Source organism: Ceratina calcarata, unplaced genomic scaffold, assembly GCF_001652005.2.
Source record: "Ceratina calcarata isolate Rehan_Ccalc_2016 unplaced genomic scaffold, ASM165200v1 scaffold78.2, whole genome shotgun sequence".
NCBI lineage: Eukaryota > Metazoa > Arthropoda > Insecta > Hymenoptera > Apidae > Ceratina > Ceratina calcarata.
Window position 1 is genome coordinate 3,141,195 of NW_017179105.1, and position 21,081 is coordinate 3,162,275.

The 21,081-nt window shown below is 40.7% G+C and overlaps 7 protein-coding genes across 12 annotated transcripts in view; 3 read left to right on the top strand and 4 right to left on the bottom strand.

Moving 5' to 3' along the window:
* The window catches only part of LOC108630880 (vacuole membrane protein 1), a 5,120-nt gene extending 1,743 nt beyond the window's left edge, over positions 1–3,377 (top strand). For 2 of the 3 annotated variants that reach the window (XM_018034442.2, XM_018034441.2), the window contains exons 2-5: positions 778–1,116; positions 1,208–1,717; positions 1,789–2,058; positions 2,133–3,377. In XM_018034442.2, the coding sequence (XP_017889931.1) occupies positions 799–1,116; positions 1,208–1,717; positions 1,789–2,058; positions 2,133–2,264 (1,230 nt within the window). In that variant the 5' untranslated portion in view covers positions 778–798 and the 3' untranslated portion in view covers positions 2,265–3,377. Of the gene's footprint in view, positions 1–54; positions 365–777; positions 1,117–1,207; positions 1,718–1,788; positions 2,059–2,132 lie in introns of all 3 variants that reach the window. The other variant, XM_018034440.2, reaches the window with a different exon arrangement.
* Positions 3,378–4,778: 1,401 nt separating this feature from the next.
* ND-23 (NADH dehydrogenase (ubiquinone) 23 kDa subunit) lies at positions 4,779–6,385 on the bottom strand. Its single transcript, XM_018034407.2, has 4 exons — positions 6,104–6,385; positions 5,711–5,960; positions 5,441–5,633; positions 4,779–5,357 (listed from the first exon to the last, which is right to left on the bottom strand). The coding sequence occupies exons 1-4, from the start codon at positions 6,129–6,131 to the stop codon at positions 5,226–5,228; spliced, it is 603 nt and encodes a 200-aa protein (XP_017889896.1). The 5' UTR covers positions 6,132–6,385; the 3' UTR covers positions 4,779–5,225.
* A 163-nt stretch (positions 6,386–6,548) lies between these two features.
* On the bottom strand, positions 6,549–10,163 carry Spt (Spitting Image). 3 transcript variants are annotated; one of them, XM_018034405.2, is made up of 12 exons: positions 10,110–10,163; positions 9,825–10,034; positions 9,580–9,765; positions 9,326–9,499; positions 9,119–9,243; positions 8,534–9,036; positions 8,256–8,458; positions 7,996–8,197; positions 7,718–7,924; positions 7,573–7,659; positions 7,214–7,507; positions 6,549–7,143 (listed from the first exon to the last, which is right to left on the bottom strand). In XM_018034405.2, exons 1-12 carry the CDS (start codon positions 10,161–10,163, stop codon positions 6,833–6,835), a joined length of 2,556 nt encoding a protein of 851 aa, XP_017889894.1. In that variant the 3' UTR covers positions 6,549–6,832. The 3 variants fall into 3 exon arrangements, with proteins under 3 accessions (XP_017889894.1, XP_026674050.1, XP_017889895.1); XM_026818249.1 differs by lacking the exon at positions 10,110–10,163 and having other exon boundaries at positions 9,580–9,775; positions 9,825–9,914; XM_018034406.2 differs by lacking the exon at positions 10,110–10,163 and having other exon boundaries at positions 9,580–9,713; positions 9,825–9,912.
* A 949-nt stretch (positions 10,164–11,112) lies between these two features.
* Positions 11,113–14,009, top strand: prel (preli-like). The gene is made up of 5 exons (XM_018034348.2): positions 11,113–11,431; positions 11,924–12,122; positions 12,213–12,426; positions 12,486–12,734; positions 12,819–14,009. The coding sequence occupies exons 2-5, from the start codon at positions 12,031–12,033 to the stop codon at positions 12,978–12,980; spliced, it is 717 nt and encodes a 238-aa protein (XP_017889837.1). The 5' UTR covers positions 11,113–11,431; positions 11,924–12,030; the 3' UTR covers positions 12,981–14,009.
* A 333-nt stretch (positions 14,010–14,342) lies between these two features.
* LOC108630829 (four-domain proteases inhibitor) lies at positions 14,343–15,379 on the top strand. Its single transcript, XM_018034351.2, has 5 exons — positions 14,343–14,582; positions 14,648–14,688; positions 14,762–14,968; positions 15,081–15,171; positions 15,243–15,379. Exons 1-5 carry the CDS (start codon positions 14,558–14,560, stop codon positions 15,296–15,298), a joined length of 420 nt encoding a protein of 139 aa, XP_017889840.1. The 5' UTR covers positions 14,343–14,557; the 3' UTR covers positions 15,299–15,379.
* Positions 15,338–19,769, bottom strand: LOC108630827 (uncharacterized). 2 transcript variants are annotated; one of them, XM_018034347.2, is made up of 12 exons: positions 18,363–19,769; positions 18,170–18,293; positions 17,956–18,086; positions 17,596–17,895; positions 17,393–17,481; positions 17,152–17,329; positions 16,801–17,023; positions 16,570–16,731; positions 16,351–16,505; positions 16,059–16,294; positions 15,799–15,997; positions 15,338–15,702 (listed from the first exon to the last, which is right to left on the bottom strand). In XM_018034347.2, exons 1-12 carry the CDS (start codon positions 18,421–18,423, stop codon positions 15,452–15,454), a joined length of 2,109 nt encoding a protein of 702 aa, XP_017889836.1. In that variant the 5' UTR covers positions 18,424–19,769; the 3' UTR covers positions 15,338–15,451. The 2 variants fall into 2 exon arrangements, with proteins under 2 accessions (XP_017889836.1, XP_026674051.1); XM_026818250.1 differs by having other exon boundaries at positions 15,568–15,719.
* Positions 19,770–19,926: 157 nt separating this feature from the next.
* LOC108630573 (uncharacterized) lies at positions 19,927–20,996 on the bottom strand. The gene is made up of 2 exons (XM_018033923.2): positions 20,791–20,996; positions 19,927–20,641 (listed from the first exon to the last, which is right to left on the bottom strand). The coding sequence occupies exons 1-2, from the start codon at positions 20,888–20,890 to the stop codon at positions 19,989–19,991; spliced, it is 753 nt and encodes a 250-aa protein (XP_017889412.1). The 5' UTR covers positions 20,891–20,996; the 3' UTR covers positions 19,927–19,988.
* Between the last annotated feature and the right edge of the window lie 85 nt (positions 20,997–21,081).

Sequence of the window (21,081 nt, forward strand, 5' to 3'; positions counted from 1 at the left end):
TCTCATTACATAACGATTATACATTTTTGCTCAATTTTATTTTGTGTTACACAGGGTGTTAGTAACTAGTAATTTAAAGTTACGACAAACAGTAGATTTATTTGTCCGTGATTGAAATGGAATTAGTCATCAGTCGATAGTGACATAAATAGATTTATGCAGCTTGATGATGGTGTGAGGAAGATTAGATTGAAAAATGAGCACTGCTTCCAGTTTGATTGTTACCAGTGGTACTACAGAGAATTTTGAAGACACTCTTTTTTACATGGATAGCAGGGGCTCAATGAACTTTACGAACTATCACAAACGATTTAAAGGCTTGTTAAAAGAATACCTGGCCATTTTAGGGAACAGCATAAACATGGTACAAAAACGTGTACACTCTGCAAATGTCTTGTGCTCTTTGTCGTCACACAAACTTCAACCATGTTAAATTGCATGTGATCATTAATCTAATGCCGGTAACATTAACTAGTTCGGTGTAACGAGCTTCACAAGAAATTGTTGCTTGATACAAACTGTAATGAAGTACCACTAATTTTCAAATAACTACTACAATAATTTCATTTTAACACAGGATCTTCTAAGATTTTTTTATAGATTGCACGTGAAACTTACAGTCATGTACTGATCGAACATGTTTTTTTTATTAGATAACACTGCACTCGTTAATTCTTTTAATGTAACAATTAATGTCTGTAATATAATTCATATTTCTGTACATTCCTCTTCGTGTTCGTATTCCACAATCTTTCGCACGCTTTAATATTCTTATAGAATAATCAACTGAGAAGTACCATGTTGGAAAATACCACTGCCACGCGACGTATAAAAGATCCTGTAAATGGTGCTCAACAAAACATAGATGGGAGAAGATTAGTAACACTGTTCCCAGACGATTTAAATAATTTCAACGACGAGTTTCACATAGATTCCGATCATCTAACGCTATGGCAGCATCCAATAATTACGTTGAATTATTTTTTTCGGGAAATTTTTAATAATATATATAGTCTAGGACGAAAGGCATTACATTATAAAAAAATAGTATTGAATATAGTGATACTAAGTATATTGTTTGTGGTATTGAACAGAACTCCTGGTCCACATCAACATGTAAGTTTCCATTGATATCAGCAGAAACGGGTGGAAGTTCGTTCGATCCAAAACTGTCTTTTAAAATCGTGAATTTCTTCTCCATTTCCAGATATTAAAAGCATGGGAAACAAAAGTGATGTGGTGGTTGTATTGGATAGGTTTAGGCGTTCTTTCCAGTGTAGGTCTCGGGACAGGCTTGCACACTTTTGTACTTTATTTAGGACCACACATAGCGGCCGTCACTATGGCTGCTTATGAGTGCGGTGCTCTTAACTTTCCTGAGCCACCGTATCCTGATCAAATTATATGCCCGACGACGGTCGATCCGTTGTGGACAGCAGGAATATTAAATATCATGAGAAAAGTACGTATAGAAGCTATGCTCTGGGGAGCTGGCACAGCGCTGGGCGAGCTGCCGCCGTATTTCATGGCTAGAGCTGCGCGGACTAGCAGACAGAATAATAGAAACGAGAAGTTCGATCAAGAAGATTTGAAAGAGCTAGAAGCTTTAGAAGCTTTAGAGAATGGAGAGAATGTGTCGTTACTAATACGTCTGAAACTAACTATGAAACATTTTGTACAAAAAGCAGGCTTTTGGGGAATCCTTGCCTGTGCTTCAGTGAGTAACTCCTATATCGAATAAATATCGCGTCTTACGATTTGTATTTTGCGTAAAATAAAAAATTACAGATTCCCAATCCGTTGTTTGACCTCGCGGGCTTGACATGTGGACATTATCTGATTCCCTTTTGGACGTTCTTCGGAGCTACACTTATAGGGAAGGCAATTATAAAAATGCATATTCAACAACTTGCAGTGATCATAGCTTTCAACGAAGAGCTTCTAGATAAATTTATAAAACTCTTAGCGAATGTACCCGTCATTGGCTCGAAGTTTCAAGAGCCATTAAAAAAGTATCTTATCGAACAGAAACAGAAGTTGCACGACAAGTCGTCGATGGTACGTTCAGATTTCTTGTTTCGTTGCGCGTGAACTATAACGACACGTTTTTAAATATCGTTCTTTACTTTCAGGATGGATCGACGACGATCTCATGGCTGTTCGATAAATTCGTGATGTTGATGGTATGTTACTTCTTAGTAACGATCATCCATGCGTTAGCAAGAAATTACCATCGTAAGCGATCTAAACAAAGTATTGATTAAAATTCGATGAATATAGGACGTGTAATGTGAACATAAAATCAATTATAAACGTACAGATGAAGTTGCTATTACAGTGAAGTATAGTTAAGGTACTAAGGATAATAATAATTATAATATTGTGGTCAAATTTTCAAACTGCACAATTTCACTTTTACAAACATAAATAAACCGTGAGGAACGAAGTACGAAAGGAAATTAAACATTTTTTTTTAATTCTAATTTTCTAGGATGCTTAAAAAATCGTTGGAAACGCTTTGCAATTATATATATACATAATATGTATGTATGTATGTATGTATGTATGTAATTATCTTTGTATTTATGTATATATGTATGTATCCATACATATATGTTTAAAAAGATTTTTATGCATTGATGTAACATAGCATGGACGTTTTTACTTTGCATAATTCTATCAAAATGATTTTTCGTGATTTCATAGAAATTCTTTAAAGGAAGGATTGTTTTTTTTAACTATATATATGTTTCACTGATCGTGGGCACTTTCTTTTTTCCATATCATCGTGCATTTATAAACTGGATGTAATATCTGTAATTTAGGAATATTTTCGAAACAAAGAGATACATAAAGTAATGGTAAAATATCTGTATCGATGTATTCAAATCTTGTTTGTATTTTCGTCTATTCAAGGTTTCTATAAATAGTCCTGGCTTTCATCGGTTCTATATTGATACTCTGTTTGGCAAATTCTAAGAAGGCAGTTTATTTCGTCGTAATATATATTAGGTATCTAATATCTATTCCAGTATAAAGTGTTTCAATCAGTGTTTGAGTTTCTCTGAAAGAGTTCCAGGTACAAATGCTTTTTTAAAATAATATTTTTTTCCATAATAAGATAAAGACTCGATGTTGTGAGTATTATACCTTTATAAGCGATGAGAATAATCCATTTTTAATGTATTTTATAAAACCGATTATGAATAGAGAACAAAGACGTCTTTTTTCAATCAGGATAATATAATTATAAAAATACAATAGATAACGTTCAAATATCATTGTAAATAACGGATGTACAGAAATTAAACGAACAGCGCGTAACAATATATTAATCTCCATTGACTTCATCGACAAGACGATGTACTGTATGAAAACGTGGAAAATCATTTTACTTAAACCAACTTGTACATTAACATTGAGAAATAATTAAGGATGTATTGGCTATACAGTCAATACCAAAAATTTATGTACTTTAGTAAAACGCATTTCCTATCATTAAAAATAGTGCACTTTTCTTCTAATTTCGATATTTAATGAGTTAAGTATGATTATTTGGCATTTTATTGATGTTGACAAAATCCGACTATTCCACCGTCATAATAATAATTATAATATTGTGGTCAAATTTTCAAACTGCACAATTTCACTTTTACAAACATAAATAAACCGTGAGGAACGAAGTACGAAAGGAAATTAAACATTTTTTTTTAATTCTAATTTTCTAGGATGCTTAAAAAATCGTTGGAAACGCTTTGCAATTATATATATACATAATATGTATGTATGTATGTATGTATGTATGTAATTATCTTTGTATTTATGTATATATGTATGTATCCATACATATATGTTTAAAAAGATTTTTATGCATTGATGTAACATAGCATGGACGTTTTTACTTTGCATAATTCTATCAAAATGATTTTTCGTGATTTCATAGAAATTCTTTAAAGGAAGGATTGTTTTTTTTAACTATATATATGTTTCACTGATCGTGGGCACTTTCTTTTTTCCATATCATCGTGCATTTATAAACTGGATGTAATATCTGTAATTTAGGAATATTTTCGAAACAAAGAGATACATAAAGTAATGGTAAAATATCTGTATCGATGTATTCAAATCTTGTTTGTATTTTCGTCTATTCAAGGTTTCTATAAATAGTCCTGGCTTTCATCGGTTCTATATTGATACTCTGTTTGGCAAATTCTAAGAAGGCAGTTTATTTCGTCGTAATATATATTAGGTATCTAATATCTATTCCAGTATAAAGTGTTTCAATCAGTGTTTGAGTTTCTCTGAAAGAGTTCCAGGTACAAATGCTTTTTTAAAATAATATTTTTTTCCATAATAAGATAAAGACTCGATGTTGTGAGTATTATACCTTTATAAGCGATGAGAATAATCCATTTTTAATGTATTTTATAAAACCGATTATGAATAGAGAACAAAGACGTCTTTTTTCAATCAGGATAAATTGTTTAAGTATATGTATAGCCTATACATTCTTAATGCCTCACGATTTTGCAACGTGAACAACTAACATGATCATTTATATTTTACACCAAATATTGCATGTAAAATGTAATTTGATTAATAAAATGTTACGAAGGACGTGTATATAGAAACTAGACGTGTAATGAATTTAAAGATTGTTAGTTTGGCGCGGGTAAATGCCGAAAGGTAAGATCGCTTAATAAATTGCGGCAGTCGCAAATTCCAAACTCCGATAGTTCCGAAGAAAGAAAGGGGAAAATTAATAAACCCTTTCGAAATCGTGTGTCTGAAAGCTCTAAAACTTTATTACATTACCATCTTTTTACATCGTTGCTTCAATTTGTCTCAGTAACTGAGAAAACAAAGCAAGTCCGTTTATATACTATTTATTACTCACTACAAATGAGTTTGGTGTGATAAATACCTATATAGTTGCGAAGATAACACTATCGAAATACCGCTATTGTTGTTGCTGTTGTCATTATTGATCTTAACATTATTATTAATTAAATATCAAATAAACAATTTTCATTTGTAACGAACTGTTTCCACTTTATACAAGTATAATCTAGATTTATAAAAATGATATTAAACGTTTACCTTGTTTCTATGAACAATAAATTTTATAAACAGTTGATCGATGTGCCGTTCTTTTAAGAAAACTCGAGGGACAGTGACATCGTTTATTAAAGCATTGTTTTACTACATCTCACAGTTTACTAACTTTAACGGTATAAATGATCTGCATGGATATTGCTAGCAATCTCCGACTCCCACTTGTCTCCATTATTTAACAATTTCTCTTTGTTATACAATAATTCTTCGTGTGTTTCTGTCGAGAATTCAAAGTTTGGACCCTGAAACAACAAGTCAATCCTCAGAATAAACCAGTCACGAGCAAGAAACATTTGTTGATCTCTGCAGCTTAAAAGATAGTTACCTCCACGATTGCGTCCACTGGGCAAGCTTCTTGACAAAATCCACAGTATATGCATTTCGTCATGTCTATGTCGTATCTCGTTGTTCGACGAGATCCATCAGATCTTTCTTCAGCTTCAATCGTGATCGCTTGAGCTGGGCAAATAGCTTCACATAATTTACATGCAATACATCTTTCTTCGCCTGAAGGATACCTAACGAACGAAATATGTAACTCAGTTCGATCCAATTGCTAGAAAGACATTTAACACACTTGTGTTTGTAAAAATACCTTCTTAATGCATGCTCTCCTCTGAACCGTGGGCTTAAAGGACCTTTCTCAAACGGATAGTTAATTGTTGCTGGTTCGCGAAGGAATTGGGATAGTGTAATTCCAATGGCCCGGATAATTTCCAACAGAAATGATCTGTTTACTGCAACGTCTGAAAATGAATCTGTATCCTCCTTGTGAATAGAATAGTATTTCGATCGACTTAACGGAACATTTAGAGTCCTCGGTAGACTTTGAAATAATCTCAGACCTAGATAGAACACAATACGCAGTATTAAAATAATACGAATTACCTGACTGTGCTGGTTATGTTACATTATTAGAATATTATCATGTTTGAAAACTAGTCAGTCGAAGTATACTTGTGGAGTAGGAATAATTTCTGAAACTCACCTGGTTGCATTACTTTCAAGGATGTCATTTTGAAGTTTCAAAAATATTTTCAATTATATCACTTTTCCACGGTTCTCTCGTATTCTCAACCTTCTCAACTGCTCTTTAACTGCAGTTCCGCGCAAGCGTAGCTTAAATCTATCAATTGCGATTCTTATGTAAGCTTAAAATACTTTTTTTATATAGTACTCAATATCCACGTGTACATTTGTTTCATTGATATATTTATTCATGAGAATGACAGTATCTAATTATTATCCTTCTATCAATAATTAGAACGGTCACAAAAATACAGAGGGGGAATTGAGCGGTGCAATTCTGTCGGGCAGATATTTAAGGAATTCCGATCCAAAGCGCCGTGCGTTGAGGAACAGTGAAACTCAGGTGCCTTTTCAAAACGTCGGCTATCGATAATGGAATCGAGAGATCGGAATGAAATCAGTAATCGACTTAGAAACATCGGTTTATTTAAGAAGATTCTACAAATGTTAAAGCGTGTAACAAAAGTGAAATAGAACATGGATATATAGTGTAAATCTTCACGCAGACGCACGCTCAGGGTACGTACGCGTAAAAACGGTTCGTAAACATAATATTCTTCTTTAAAAAAAAAAAAAAACCATCGTAATGTACTACTTGTTGCTGCAACGATCGAACATCCGCGTTTCCTGATCGCTGCATGAAAACATGTATTACAACAAGGACCCACAGAATTCGTAGATACTGTGCTTAATCTCTGAACAATCGCTCTTGCGTCAATTCGGTGCTGTTGTTCAATCGTTGAGCATCGTCGTAAACTTTCGACACGTCGACGACCGAAGGCCCGTCTCCGCCGCCGATCGTCGAACATTGATCCATTTTACCGGTTGCCACCTCGGGCTGCATTTCGATGCATTCCACCAATGAGTCCGTTAAACGTTTAACAGACTTCTTATCCGATCCGTCAACCATCGCGTCGGACTGCGGCTTCTCCACGTGATGAGATTTCGAGAAAGTCGTGGACGACGTCGAACAGGAGGTGACGAACCTTTCTAGGATGCCTAGAAATATCGCATAACGTAAACGACTCGAATTTAAATTATTCGACGTGAGAGTGTATACGCGTATTACTTGTTAAGTTTATAGTTTCTTCTGAGAGGCAGATATCATTCTGCGAATTGATACTGTCTCTACTAAAGAGATGTTGCCTGATGGTAGTTAAATTTCGGTTTTTCAATCTAGTCGGTCGATCGATCTCCGACTGATCTGGGCAATCGCCCTTATGTGGCGTTTTATACATAATAGATCGTTCCGTGCGCATTTCGCGTCCCTTTTTAATGTAAGGAATCAGACAGGACAAATTCGGTTCCGTCCTAGATGCGCTGTTCGCAGTTTGTATAGATAAGGGTGATTTACAAATGCTCACTAAAAGTATAGAATATGTGGATGATTGAAATTGAAAAGAGAAGATACAAATGGTCTATGTTTACCTGTGTAAGGAGTTCTTATGTATGTTAAAGGCTTCTGATGATCGTTCAGCGGTTTGTAAATTGTCGATGCCAATCTATTGGTCACGTCTGACAAAGGAAAGTAAAATTAATTAAGAAACAGTAACATGAGCACAGGATAACGTACCGTGAATAGCATCGCCCTGTCCCTTGCTGTTCTTCCCATAACTCGTACTCATTAAAGTCGTATTATTCATGATAGCAACCAAAGCAGGATGTAGCCGTTGCACTACATTCAATATAAGTTCGCACCGTTTAATCACTCGCAACTGCTGCGGTTCCGTAGCGTTCTCCGTTAAGAGACTCTTCGAAGCAGCGTCAGCTTCGAATATGGCTTGAAAATGTAAAATCGATTAGATTGCTTGATGCTAATTAAAAGAGTACTTACTTTAAACATACGCGTACCAGCTTTCAGTTCTCTGAGCATCATTAACGTTTGTCTCTCGACGATATCGCTACCGATATCGTCGATGGTGATGCTGATTTGACGAGAGAGGGACAGAGATCTGAGAACTACGCTCTGTACTTGCGTTTGAGTGACAGGTTTTCGATTATCCAAACAGTCGAACATCACTAAAATTCGCTCCTGGAGATCGTCTAGAACCACCTGAAAATCGCACGAACATCGATGCCGATCGACTCCTTAGAAATTTAAGAAAATGTACCTCGCAGTAAGCCGCCGAATCCATAACTAAATTGATCGCATCCTGTAGTCTGTTGATCTCCACTTGCCACTGGGCGGTCAATAGCTTCACGTTCGCCCGCATTTCCTTACTATCCGGATGCAAGTAAAACGTAGTGATACCGGAAATCAGTTCGGTCTCTAACGATTCGAGGCTCGCTAAACAATTTCGTATTTGGTTGATTCCTAGACAGCGTATCGGGCAGTGAGTAAATGTTTGACAAGTTCAGACGTAGAATCGCGTGCGATTAACTGACTCACGATTTTTATCTTTACAAGAAGCAATCGCGAACAAGCCGATTTGCATAGACTTGTCTATAACTTGATCGAAATCTTCTATCGCGCTTGATAAATCGCTCTTCGATCGTTTATCGGCGGTCAACGAGTTGCCGCAAATCGTGACAAGTTTTTTTAATGCATGAAAGGGATCGCTGAAAACGTCCATCACGAGATTCAATACGGATACATTAATTTTACGTTCCAGCCGGTACAGCGCGTCGCTCAAACTGTTCATGAATAAATTGTTCAATGCCGTATCCGTCGATTCGGAAGTCAGTTGGTATTTCAAATTCTCGTATTCCGATATGATAGATTGGCAAGTTCCAGTTATGGCTTTGAAGTTACATGGCTTGCAGACTTGTGCGATAGCCATTGCGCAGGAGAACACGTCCTCTATTCGATACCATAATTCTTTACAATCCTGTACTTGATCTTGCTGCGATTTGTTCGGCATCTCCGTTAAGAGATCTAAAACCAAGTCCATCCTAAACACGAGGTGGATCATTAAAATGAATACGATTCTTCTGAAGACGGAGGAATGAACGATCGATCAATCGTTTGGTTTACCTGTAAACAAAATGATTCTCTCGTTCAGAAGTTTCGTCCTCTGGTAACGGAGCTGATGCGTCCATTATCTCTATTATCATTCTTAAGCATAAGCAAAGCCTCTCGCAAACGTATTTCTTTCGGTTCTGTGCAAAGGAAATCATACGTGCCTCGTTAGAACAAAGTCTATGCTTTCAAACGCATAAGGGGATAGAAATATTTCATTACATAGATCGGTGCATTCAATCTGTGCTGTTCTTGGACCAGCTGTACCAGCAATTTAAATGCGACACACAGTTGGCACAAGTACAATATCACTTTCTCAGACAGAGTTTCGCTCACCAAGCTCTTCCCATATATTTGTAAAGGTCCTAGCAATTCTAAAATGGAAGTGCCCAATTCCTGAAAGAGACAAGATATGTTAATATATAGATGTGAAGTAACATAATTAGAATTTCCACATCAGTTTTCTATACCTATACCTTAATATTCTGAAAATGTTCAATTTCATTGGCCTGACCCATTTCTTTGATGTAGTCCAGGCAGTCTGTTAATCTCTGTTTCAATGGCAAACATTGTAATCTTTCTAAAGCTTCCAGAGCTAATTTAAATTTATCTAAGACGGTGGACAAAATATCATTTGCCACCTGTTTATCTGTGCTTTCGGTCTACAAAGAACTTTGTAATGAAAATTCAGAAGGAATCGATTCACGTGCTTGTTACTTACAGACTGGTTCACGTAATCGAGTGAACACAATTCTTCCACGATACTGGTAATCCTTGATTCCATCTCCTCATAATCGTTAACGTCTTCCTTTGACAGAGTTTCAAATTGTTCTCCCACAGATTCCAATTGCTCGAAGAGAGCAGACTTTCTCGACGAGGAGCCATTAGCAGGGACAGGGTTACTATTTATTAGTTCCTTCAATTTATTTACCTAACGCACGAAAATAATGAATATCCTTTACGAGATCGAACAGAGGCACAGAGTTTCGAGCTATATTTTCATTACTTGTACTTCTATTGGTGTCAATATTCCTTTTATTTGTTTTGTTTTTACTGGCATTTTTAATCTTCGCGTTTTTTTAAACAATCAACGTTAAAATAAATGTCGCAACGTTTTTGTTGTTTGTAATCAACACGAAGGTAGTAATCAATGAACTTTAATTTGTCATCATAACAATAGAAATCGGAATTCGATGATAAAGTGTTAATGGAGTCTGAAGTGTAAAGGTTCTGTCATATTACATTAATCAATGTTAATCACGTTTTATTTCCATTTTAATGTTTAAAAACGATACATAAAAGAGAAAACCGCGTTACAGTAACGTAAGATCGCCAAGGTATTTTATAGAAAAAAAAGATAGTCGCATACGCTCTTCCATCCGTCAATATACCCAATGTATATATACATGTCAATTATTTCGTCCTATTGTAATCAAGGTCAAGGTTTCTGAAGGTTCTCCTTAGATCCTTGGATGATGCTGCCATCTGGAAACTTGCGTGCGCTGAAAGATCCTAGGTTAGTTGAAAAAAAGGACAAATTTTTCGATTTTCAAGCTAAATTCGTATTTCTTAAACAACTTAAACTAAACCGGAACATTTCGGAAACATAGTGTAAAAGCTTCCATTCTTCCAAAGCTTCGTTTAAAAATTGCAATTATTAAGAAGAGCACTGCGAACAATGCATAATGTTTTTATAGCCACGCCATGTGCTGCTTAGATTTGTAAATTGTGATGCTGAAATGCCTCAAAATTCTTAGTTAAACAATTCGATCTAGAAATGCTGGGCAATAATACTTTTACTCGTACAGAACATATCTCTGATTCCATATTTCCCGGTTAGTATCTTCTTGTCTTAGATTTCGTTTTATTTTTTAATAGAAATCGAAGGCATTTAGAAGATTAGTTAATAGACGATTTAATTAGAGCCAGGTGCTTTTCAATTTTATTATTCGCTTCCTCTCGGTTATCTGAGTCATTTTTATGCTGTGAACCGAAGCTGTGAACAGTGTGAACCCGGCCTACAACAACGTTCACGCCAGTACGTTATAGTTACATGCGGCTTTTTGCCTTTGATCTATAAGCTCTTTATGCAACACGGAGCTATAAGTTTTCATGTTATGAATGGGAACGTCGGTTTTCGGAAGGCGAAAGTCCAGTGAACAATTCCGTTAATTGTCAGTGCGCGGAACGCGATAATTAAAGAGCGGTTCGATAATATTGAGGGTGAAACAACTCGGTCGCGAGTGATCCATTTTATCAGTCTTACGACGCAAGTAATTTAACATAATTACGATCTGAATATGAAGAACGGCATAAGCTCTTAATATTGTAAGTAGCGTACAAATTCGGGGAACGAACGTCCGCAGTTGTTAACAATACGTTTCTCGTTAGACTCTCAATGAATCGATTTTTTCCCTTGTAAATATGCATGTAAAAGTGCATGATTCTGTTACTCTCACATTGCTCATTCATTTCTTGAGCGTACTTTCGATTTATTAGTTATCGTACATTTCTGATCTTATGATATTTCCATAGAAAATTTAGAATCTAAGCCTCTTTGTTTAACGAGTAAAGATTCTTTGAACTGGCTGCTGCGGTGTGCGAAAGTACGCGTTATATAATTTGATGAAATTTCTCTCGGATCGATTAACTCCTCTGAATTATTCGTGTCAAGTTCGATCTGTGAACTTAGATTTTAACACGTGTGTCGAATAGCTTTGTTTAGAAAATCTGTATGGTATGGCGCACGTGATAAAAATAACGTACAGTGGTTTCGTAGCATTGCGATGGATCTGTAATATATTCTTTGTCTATTTTCAGATATAAAGACACTGATCGAAACTTACACTCGTATGATCACGTTTTATTCCCAGAAAGTAATTTTCTGGGTGTTGTAATTCGTTTCCTGTGATAGGGAAATCGGTGCAATGGTTAAATATTATGAAAACAAAACAATATTCCAGTTCAACTGGAATCAAGTTGCACAAGGATTTTGGCAGAGATATCCAAATCCTAACAGGTAGGTGTTTATCACGTAAAGTGAAAGCTGAAAATTAGGAGTCTGTTAGGAGTGTCTGAAGCAATGGTATAGTTTCGATTCTTTCTTTAGCACCCACGTGCTCACAGAGGATACCGTGTCAAGAAAAATCGAGAACGGTGTGTTACATACAACGAGGCTATTGACAAAGACCAACGGGTTACCTAAATGGGGTGAGAGATTCATCAGCATAAATGTTGTAAAAATCGTCGAGGAGAGCATAGTAGATCTAAAGAACAAAACATTGACGACATACACGAGGAATCTGGGTTATGATAAAGTGATGGTAATTTCGTGTAACTGTTTGAAGTTTACACTCTTCCTATGTGTGCCTCCTTTTCACAGAGTGTCGTCGAGAAAGTCGTCTATAGGGTTTGCGAGGAAAATCCTAATTGGACGGTAGCTAGGAGGTGGGCTTGGATTGACAGCCAAGTGTTTGGTTTTAGCCTAGCTATTCAAGCGTTTGGGCTGGAAAGATTCAAGAAGAATTGTACACTGATGGTTAATGGATTTAACTACGTTCTGGCGTGCATGTTCCCTCATACGGCGCAGCACATGAACCCGAATCTCTCTCAAATGGGTTTCGCTCATCTGGTTAGTTAAAATTGCTAAAGAGGACATAACATTGATACATTCGCAAGTAGAAATACTTCTATTCGTATATTCTGTTGATCTTAGGTCGACGAGGTGGCTGGGCTGAGGAACATTCTCGCGGAGGATTTTCAACAGTCTTTACATGGTAGAGCTGAGAAGGTGAAGGACGCTGCGAAGAAGGCTACCGATTTAGCGAAGGAGAAGGCCGGGACGATTTATGCTGCCTATCGATCTGAACAGTCGTAAACAGCGGTATCGACGGTGCGAACGACGGTTTCAAGTATTTTAACGAACAAAGACAATGTAGACGAGAACAGAATTTCGAGGTGCGGCCGAAACATAAATCTTGCGAATCGATCGAGCGAGATCGAGAAGTGAAATTGTTGGTAATCATATATTAGACATCGTTCCTATATGAATTCGGTCAATTGATATCCGATTGTCAACGCGCAATGATAAAGCGATAAGTTTCCGAAATTTTCGTTTAAGCAACTTCGGTACGACAGTTCTGTGCAACATCGTATTACGTTATATCATTCCTGTCAACTGCCAAATCACTTTTTTTTAAACTTTAAGCTCTGAATTTAATGTATTTGCAGTACATTAAGAATACTTAGAAACATATTTTTTAACGATGACGGTGGTAAATCGCGTAGGTCGTGCCACTATTACGGTGCTCGACCGTATCATTACATTTTGATAATGATTACTATTTCAGATATTTCCTCTTCGATAGCATTTACGCGGTTAAATGCGGCTAAGCAAATGAAAGAACGAATGGAACGTATGTACATTGTCTTGTAAAAAGATTCATCGAACGAAGTTGATTCGCTCGGATATAAATCAAAGTTCTCGTTAATCGAGTGGTGGCGGGACAGGGCAAATAAATTCATATATTCTATACATAGATAGAATTTCGTAGCTATAGCGTGTATGTGTGCCGATAGCATTTTCCACCGGAACGGTTCATACCTCCACAGGTTTACACGGATTCGAACGATCCCGATGCTTTCGTACTTAATCGTAATGCTGGAACAACATGTATGCACGCACACGTAAAATCACACTATGTATATATATATTTCGCGTACACTCGCCTTCTAGTTAAAATTGTATAAATTGTAATTACAGAATTCCAGACAGCCTACGTCGTGGGAAATTCTAATTTAATATTCGTCATTATATATAGTCAGCATTGTAAATCGTGCAAATATTCTGTAGATATTTACATACGTATTAACGTACCTAAATAAATGTATCCAATTAAAAAAATAATGAGTTTCGAATTCTTTCCTATTCTCATCCCACATGAAGAATTAAGATTCTTTTAACGTGACCGAAGCGTTTGGTTCGTGATTTCTCGCATGGCTACAAAACGCAGGTAGCTAAATAAATCTTTGAGACGGCCTTGATTCCTCGGTAGATCGTCTAATTCGCATTCGGCGATGCTACTAAATAAACACGTACGTACTTATGTAAATGGATGATTCGTTCGACACGCATCTGTTTAATCTTTCCGCAAACACGGTAGCGAGAAGCAAGGGAATCTGGCTAAATTTACGAATAAAGTCATGCTCCCTCTTCCGCAAATCTCGACGGCAAAGCGGTAGAACGGGAAAATCCAGAGTACGCGCTCGTGTGAGTGTATGTGTATCCGATAGCGTGGGGAATTTTCAAAATCGATTAAATGAACGCGTATAAGACCGGTTGGCTGTGGCGACTCGCTTGGTCGGCTCGTATGCGTCATCTATCCTATAAAAGTACGCGGATGAATCGTCCTGCTCAGTAAATCCTCGAGCGCTCTCGCTGCTTAATCAAGAGAGATGCAGTTTTTTCCAATCGCTTTAGGTAAGCATCGCGCGAGCTTCTATTCTATTCAAACGAGAATTTAATTACGTTGCATTTTGCCATAGTTGCCGTCGCGTTATGCGGGACCGTAATCGGTTTTCCTCAGGTAAGTTCCTTTCACGTTCGACGCTCCGTCAGATTCATCAAAAAAACTATGAGTCTATTAATATTATTCAAAGAACGACGATAACGGTGCGCAATCGGTACCAACGACTTTAGTGGACGGTTTTGCGTTCGATGGACCCGCGGACAGACCGCAGACCGTAAACGGAGGCTCAACGATCCAGCGGCCGTCAACGATGTCTACATCTTCGACGAGTACTCCTCCGACTACGACGACGTCCACCGATCAGGCTCGATACGATCAATGTATTACTAGATGTCCAGTGAGTAATAGTAGTATATTTCCTTGATGCGTGTAGAAATATTGTACTTTGAACTTGTTTGCGTGGAAGTCAGGAGCGCGCGAAGCGTTAAACGACGCGAAATAATTTTTAGGTGACGATCGAATATAATCCTGTCTGTGGCACGGACAACGTCGACTACTCGAATCCAGGAGGATTAGGTTGCGCTCAGACATGCGGCAGAAGTGAGTAAACAGTTTCCCGGATGTTCCTCTCGAGTGCAGTAAAAAAAGAAAGGGTTCGGGATTTGTTACAGACATCACGTTGCAGTATTTCGGACGTTGCCAAACCACGAGGGTCAGGGGAAGATAACGTTCATGCCGTTTGGCCGATTCACAAAATAAGACTACCCTCGATCGTATGTTATTATAATAAATATGTATAAGTTTCGGGCGTTCCTCGTTTCTTTTCTCGTCCCGGTTGAAATCGAAAGCGTGCGAGTTCGAAGATACAGCGAGGTCCTCTTCAACTGTGAGACGAGGAGGAATGGTCGGCCCATCTGACTCTTCGCCCAATTTCAAAATTTCCACCATGAATACCATAGAGGTGCCTCGCGATGACGCGCGCCCGGTCCTCTTCCGCTTTGACGGCCGTTCGCCTGTACCGAGCGACGACCAACAGACAGCCGACGATTAACGCGATTTGAATGATCAGCCAGAAGATCAACAGACTCAAAGCTAAACTGACGTCGATGCAGAGCGATCCTTTGACATATCCTGAGGAGAAGAACAATCTGGTGATTCGTATGGATTAAAGTGTCCGCCGATGTCTCGTTCTCAGTGTCTGTTTCTCTACACGACTTCGCTACAGACCATTGGTGAGCAAAACGGTGTCAGGACAGTTTTCTCCCGAGGACAAACGATCGGCCGAAGATGAGACAGGATTTTGGACGATGATCGACAGCCGCAGCGTTAACTCTTCCGAAGTATTCTCATCAGACTGGTCGTTGTTCGAATGATCAATGGCGCGTCGTCTTCTCCCGTATGAAACCCTATCGTCGCTGCAGTTGGTCTGTAACGAACGGATTCGAGATCAGTAAACGCGCGGAACCGATCCGATTTCCATTCTATACCGGCGCGCATTTATCCAAACAGAATCGGACGAGCACGTCGAATCGGACCAGCTGACTGTTGGAGAACTTGAAAGCCGCGAAAGGCGCAATCAGAGAACGACCGTCGGTCGGATCCTTCATTAAAGCAGGGAAGGCGGACGGGTCGGTGGGACAACCGAGCTCGTCCAGAAGAAGATAAGAGGAATCGCCCGACGCGCTGCTGGCGACGAGGTGTCCGGCAATGATGTCGTAGGGACCTGAGAACGTCGTCGGAATCGATGATCTCGCGGGAAGAGAAATTAAACGGATTTACCATCGGCTGGAGTCAGTTGAATCCTCAGGGTGAGCTTCTGACCCACTTGAGTGACGATCGCGTCGTTCGAATTTTCATCCAGGATTCTCATGGTAACCATTGGCGCTTGTGAGGACACGTTCACGACGGTCCAAGAGATCGTCGGTATTCCCGCGCTGAAATATGCCAAGAGAATAGAGGGAGAATCGAGATAGAAGGAAACCGTGAAGAGATCCTCACTTCGCATCGAGGAAGCTGAAGCTAGAGTGGACGGTAACGTTCCTCGGTTCCGGGGGTTCGCGATCGCTCAGCGAGCACCCGACTTTCACCGCCTGATCACCAAGCCGTTGAACGATGGGGTTGAATTGTATCACGATCGTTGCCCAAACCAATGGTCGTGTACTGTCATCAATCAACAATGGAAACAAATGTCCACGGTTCACTTACCAGGTGATCGTTAAAAAAGTTTACCCGTTGCGATCTTCGACGGCGTAGGCAGGGTTCAAGCCGCAGGGTAGTCTCCCCTCGTGGATCTGGTCAACTGGTGGAATCGGCAGTGTCAGCACCGTTCTGTCACTACCCGTGCCTTGGGCGCCGCATTTTTCCGCGTACCCGCTCGAGTAGATCCGACCGAAGAATCTCTCGGGAGTCCTCAGCTCGACCGTCATTGCCGACTCGTTGCACCGAACCTTCACTGACGATGGACAAGACACGAAATCGAGATCATACGTGTGGAGGCACGAGACTACTATTGTACTCCTCTATTCTCGACTCGTCGGTCTTCACACGTTCCGCTCGTCAGAACGCAAGTGCGATACTTACGATCCAAGCACGGTTCTCGCTCCCTGTACACCGCTCGTCTGACATCGATCAGCGAGCTGACACCGAGACTGATAGTGTCTTCCGAATGTAATAAACAGGTCGGTTCACCGGTAGAATTATCCAACGTGTATGCCCGACAGATGAACCCATCCACGCTGAGATCGCACCTCCTTTCGCACTGAAACGAATATATGAAGCGAAATAAAAATCCTGGTTCAGTATGATTTACTTCTACGTGTACCTGTTTCTCGTCGAGATTTGGCAGGGCCACGTCCGAGTACGGCAGAGAGGCATTACGATACTCCGCGTAAGAGCAATACTGCCTTTTAGCTGAAACAAGCGTATTCTTGTGTTAATAAATAATACCTCTGGGAAGAAGTTCTCAGTGATACCATAAAAAATGAAAATAGGACAACTGCTTCGTGCGTTGTCTTAGTTACTCACACAAATTCCGACACTGATCTCCGAGATATTCGTCCCTGTACATCGAAGCTATGTAAGCTCGCGGTCTGGTACTGCGTTCGTGAAGCGACAGCGTGCACCGGCCGAAGGCGTTGTCCGACGAGAGCGGTCTCGTCGTACGAAACTGTGCCGATTTGCAACTCCTCCCTGTCTCTATGCATTTCTCGTAACATTCCTCCCTCGTGATCGTGTCTCGCAAATGGAACGCGCTGGTGTCGATGAACACCGCGCCCGGACTCCTCTCCACTTGCCAAAATCTGCGTTGGGCGCAAATCGCCGGAACTGGTCGAGAAGCGAAACGAATCAACTAAAAGTGTCGATTTATAGTTTTATCAGGTATACCTTCGACGCACACCCGATGATAGAACGTGGAACTCGCGTCGGGTACCAACTCGTCGTCCAGCGTCGAGACGCTGTAACAAACGCTTCTACGGAAATCGACCACGAACGCGGTACAGTTCACGCGCTCGCACCTACAACACGAAGTCTCTATAATAGATCGCTTTATTGATAAATTGTTCCTGTTTTTTTTTTACATCATCTCGCGGTGTCCTACCTTTCGAAGCAAGGCTTCGTTATCCCTTTCGAGCTGACCGCGCTATATAGAGTCGCTTGCGAACCGACGGACTCCGGCTTAACACCGCCGATTTTCTCCCAGCCGAGATCAGCGCAGCGCTCCTCTGCAATCAGGGGCCCCGAGTTAAAAAAAAAAAATCGATTTTTCCTAGCGGTCTCGGATTCTTCCTTACCCGTTTTCCCGAGAAATCCGAACATCGAGATTCCTACGAGGAAACGAGCGATCGCCGTCATGTTCGCCGCTGGTTTGCCGATGCACGCACGCGCGTGCGTGCGTCGGCTACCGATACCGTGCCAAGGATTTTCGCGAGCGTTGCCTCCTGAACCATCCGCGTCCGTCCTTACGTAAGCGAATCGGTAGACCCTGTTCCCGTTTCGAGGAATAAAACGAGATCCGTGGTATCGCGCCGCCGGAAATTGGAGTGGCTCGAGTCAAGCGCACTTCTCGAAAGAACGCTCGGTCTCGGTTTCTACTCGTATCGTTCTATCGGCCTTCAGAAAAACTTATGAGTACCGAGGCTTTGCCAGTAATTCGTCGTCCGTCAACCGTGTTTACGACGGTCGCGATGTCTCCGTGCGGAATGGGAAACGTGCGAGCGAATCGCAATTTTACGGGCAACTGACGCGCGCTACAACAGGTGCGTATGCGTTCACCTGTATCGTCGCGAAAAGAGGCCCGACCAGATTCGAACAAACGCGTGCGCATCGTGATCCACGAATAATCGACGAGGGTATGGTGCAACTCGAGCCTCGACCGGATGTCCCATGAATCCCCCGTACTAGAATGCATCTCGAAGCTCGGTCGCGACGAGTTCGTTCACAGACCTTCGCGTTACGCGCGTATCGACGCTCCGATCATCGACAAAGTTGTATAGAGCTATGATGTCCGACGCGTCGTGCGTAACGCGAGGGACGCGTGCATCTTTCCGGTGCATCGCTTTATTACTTTCGTAAGCTGCTTCGATTCGGGTACGTCAGGTTCGATTTCGCGTTTATCAAAATTTCATCGACAGGTAACGAAAGCGGAATTTCATCGTATACGGGAATGGGAGCGCTGACGCGCGATTCATCGCGACGAATGACGCGGCGCACGATTAGAACCGTCCTTCGACTTACGTAACACCGATTCTGTTCCATAGGTCGCTCGGTTTTCACGGTTCTGCGCCGCCGTTGCACGAATGCAAGCAGCGTAATTTCTAACCGGGACGGTGCCCGAAGTTTGCGTGATGATAAACGATAAGCGGTTTACACCGATTCGATGAAACGCAGCTGTTATTAGTAGATCATTAAACGATCGCCGTTCGCGTATCGTCCTGCGAATCGTTTCGTACGCGGCGACCCTTTCTCTGCGATGCAACGTTTTGCAGTCCGACTGCAGTCGAAAACAGAGAATTTCCATATTAATCGTTCGGATTCCGTTCTTTCATAATGAAAAATTGGTATCGGCTGGTATCGGTTCACTGACGCACTTTCGTTCGTTCGGACTGTTACGAAACGAGCGTTCCTCCATTTGAAAGAGGTGACGTGTACGTAATCGAGAATTTGACGAAAGTCCCGCATTTCTAACGTAACGTCGTGGTCGTTACAAAATGCATCTTCGCATACCCGCATTTTTTCCGACGCTTTCTCTCTAATTTTCGTTCGTATCTTTTTCGCAAGAGACAGGAAGAGGAAGTTGATTTAAATCTCAGTACGTAGACATGACGCAAGGAAAAGGGTTGAGAATAGGAGTAAACGTTTTATGATCTACAAAGCATTTATTTGTAACTGTTATACTACAAAAAAAGGTGTCCAGCTGATTAGCTGGGGGCGGGACTGACATAGCCGAGGGTCTGTAAAATACTGTAAATCAAATTGAATTCGTCTATGAGCGTGTTAATACTGGGGGGCAGTCGGTTAGTACTTTGAAGCCGGTCAAGTAATACTCGAGTCTGAGGAAGCAGTTGCGTGCTTATGAATCTCGTTACAATGGGGATCGTTCCATTTATCGCACCTTCAATCTGTGAGACTGCCCCACTGGTGAAGAAACTAAGAGGGTCCTGCACTACTTCGGTCAGATTCACCCCACTGGGGAGGAGATTAAGAGGGTTCTCTATTACTTCGGTCAGATTCACCCCACTAGGAAGGAGATTAAGAGGGTTCTGTATTAATCCGGTCAGATTCACCGTCCGGAGGCTCGACAGTAGAGGCTGGAGAGTCGGTGGTATCATAGTCGTCACGGAGAACAGCGATCTCCGACTTCTAGGATTGCCACTCGATTGGCTTGGAGTCACCTGACACAAGGCGTTCAGCGGAAGGTCGAACAGACTGAATATCCTGCCGATCAAGTTGCATATCTCGTTGAGAAGTATTTGGAGAAAGTTCTGAACACTTGCCACAATGGTCTGTTCCAGTTGCAGAGCATTGTTCTCGACCAATTGCGTGAGCCCACTGGTCAGGTTTGGGAGGAAATCTGTCAAAGGCGAAAGTCATCGCGTTCAAAGAATTTGCACTGTTCGGTTTTCTTGCGTTCGAGAGAATCGTAGAAGTACCACAGAAAATTGATGCGAATAAAAAGCGCCGATCGGAGATCCTACTCTCGATCGATCGCGAAGAACTTACCTGGACTGAAGAGCGGCAGGGTGGCCTGGCCATGGCAGGGCGCAACATATACCGAGCCGCAGATGAAAGCGGATAGCAGAAAGAACGTGAACGCGTTCATCGCGAAATAGTCTAAACCGTAGTCGCCGCAAACTTAGACCTGATTCACGTTCGGCGATCGAGTTTTAGCCTTTATCCGTTCGCGATTACGCGGAGCTGTCATTTTCGTATTATCAATGCTAATTTACGGCCTTGCACGGTTTTCGCCTGTCGATGATACACCTCGGGACGAGGTGCCCCGGACACGGAAAA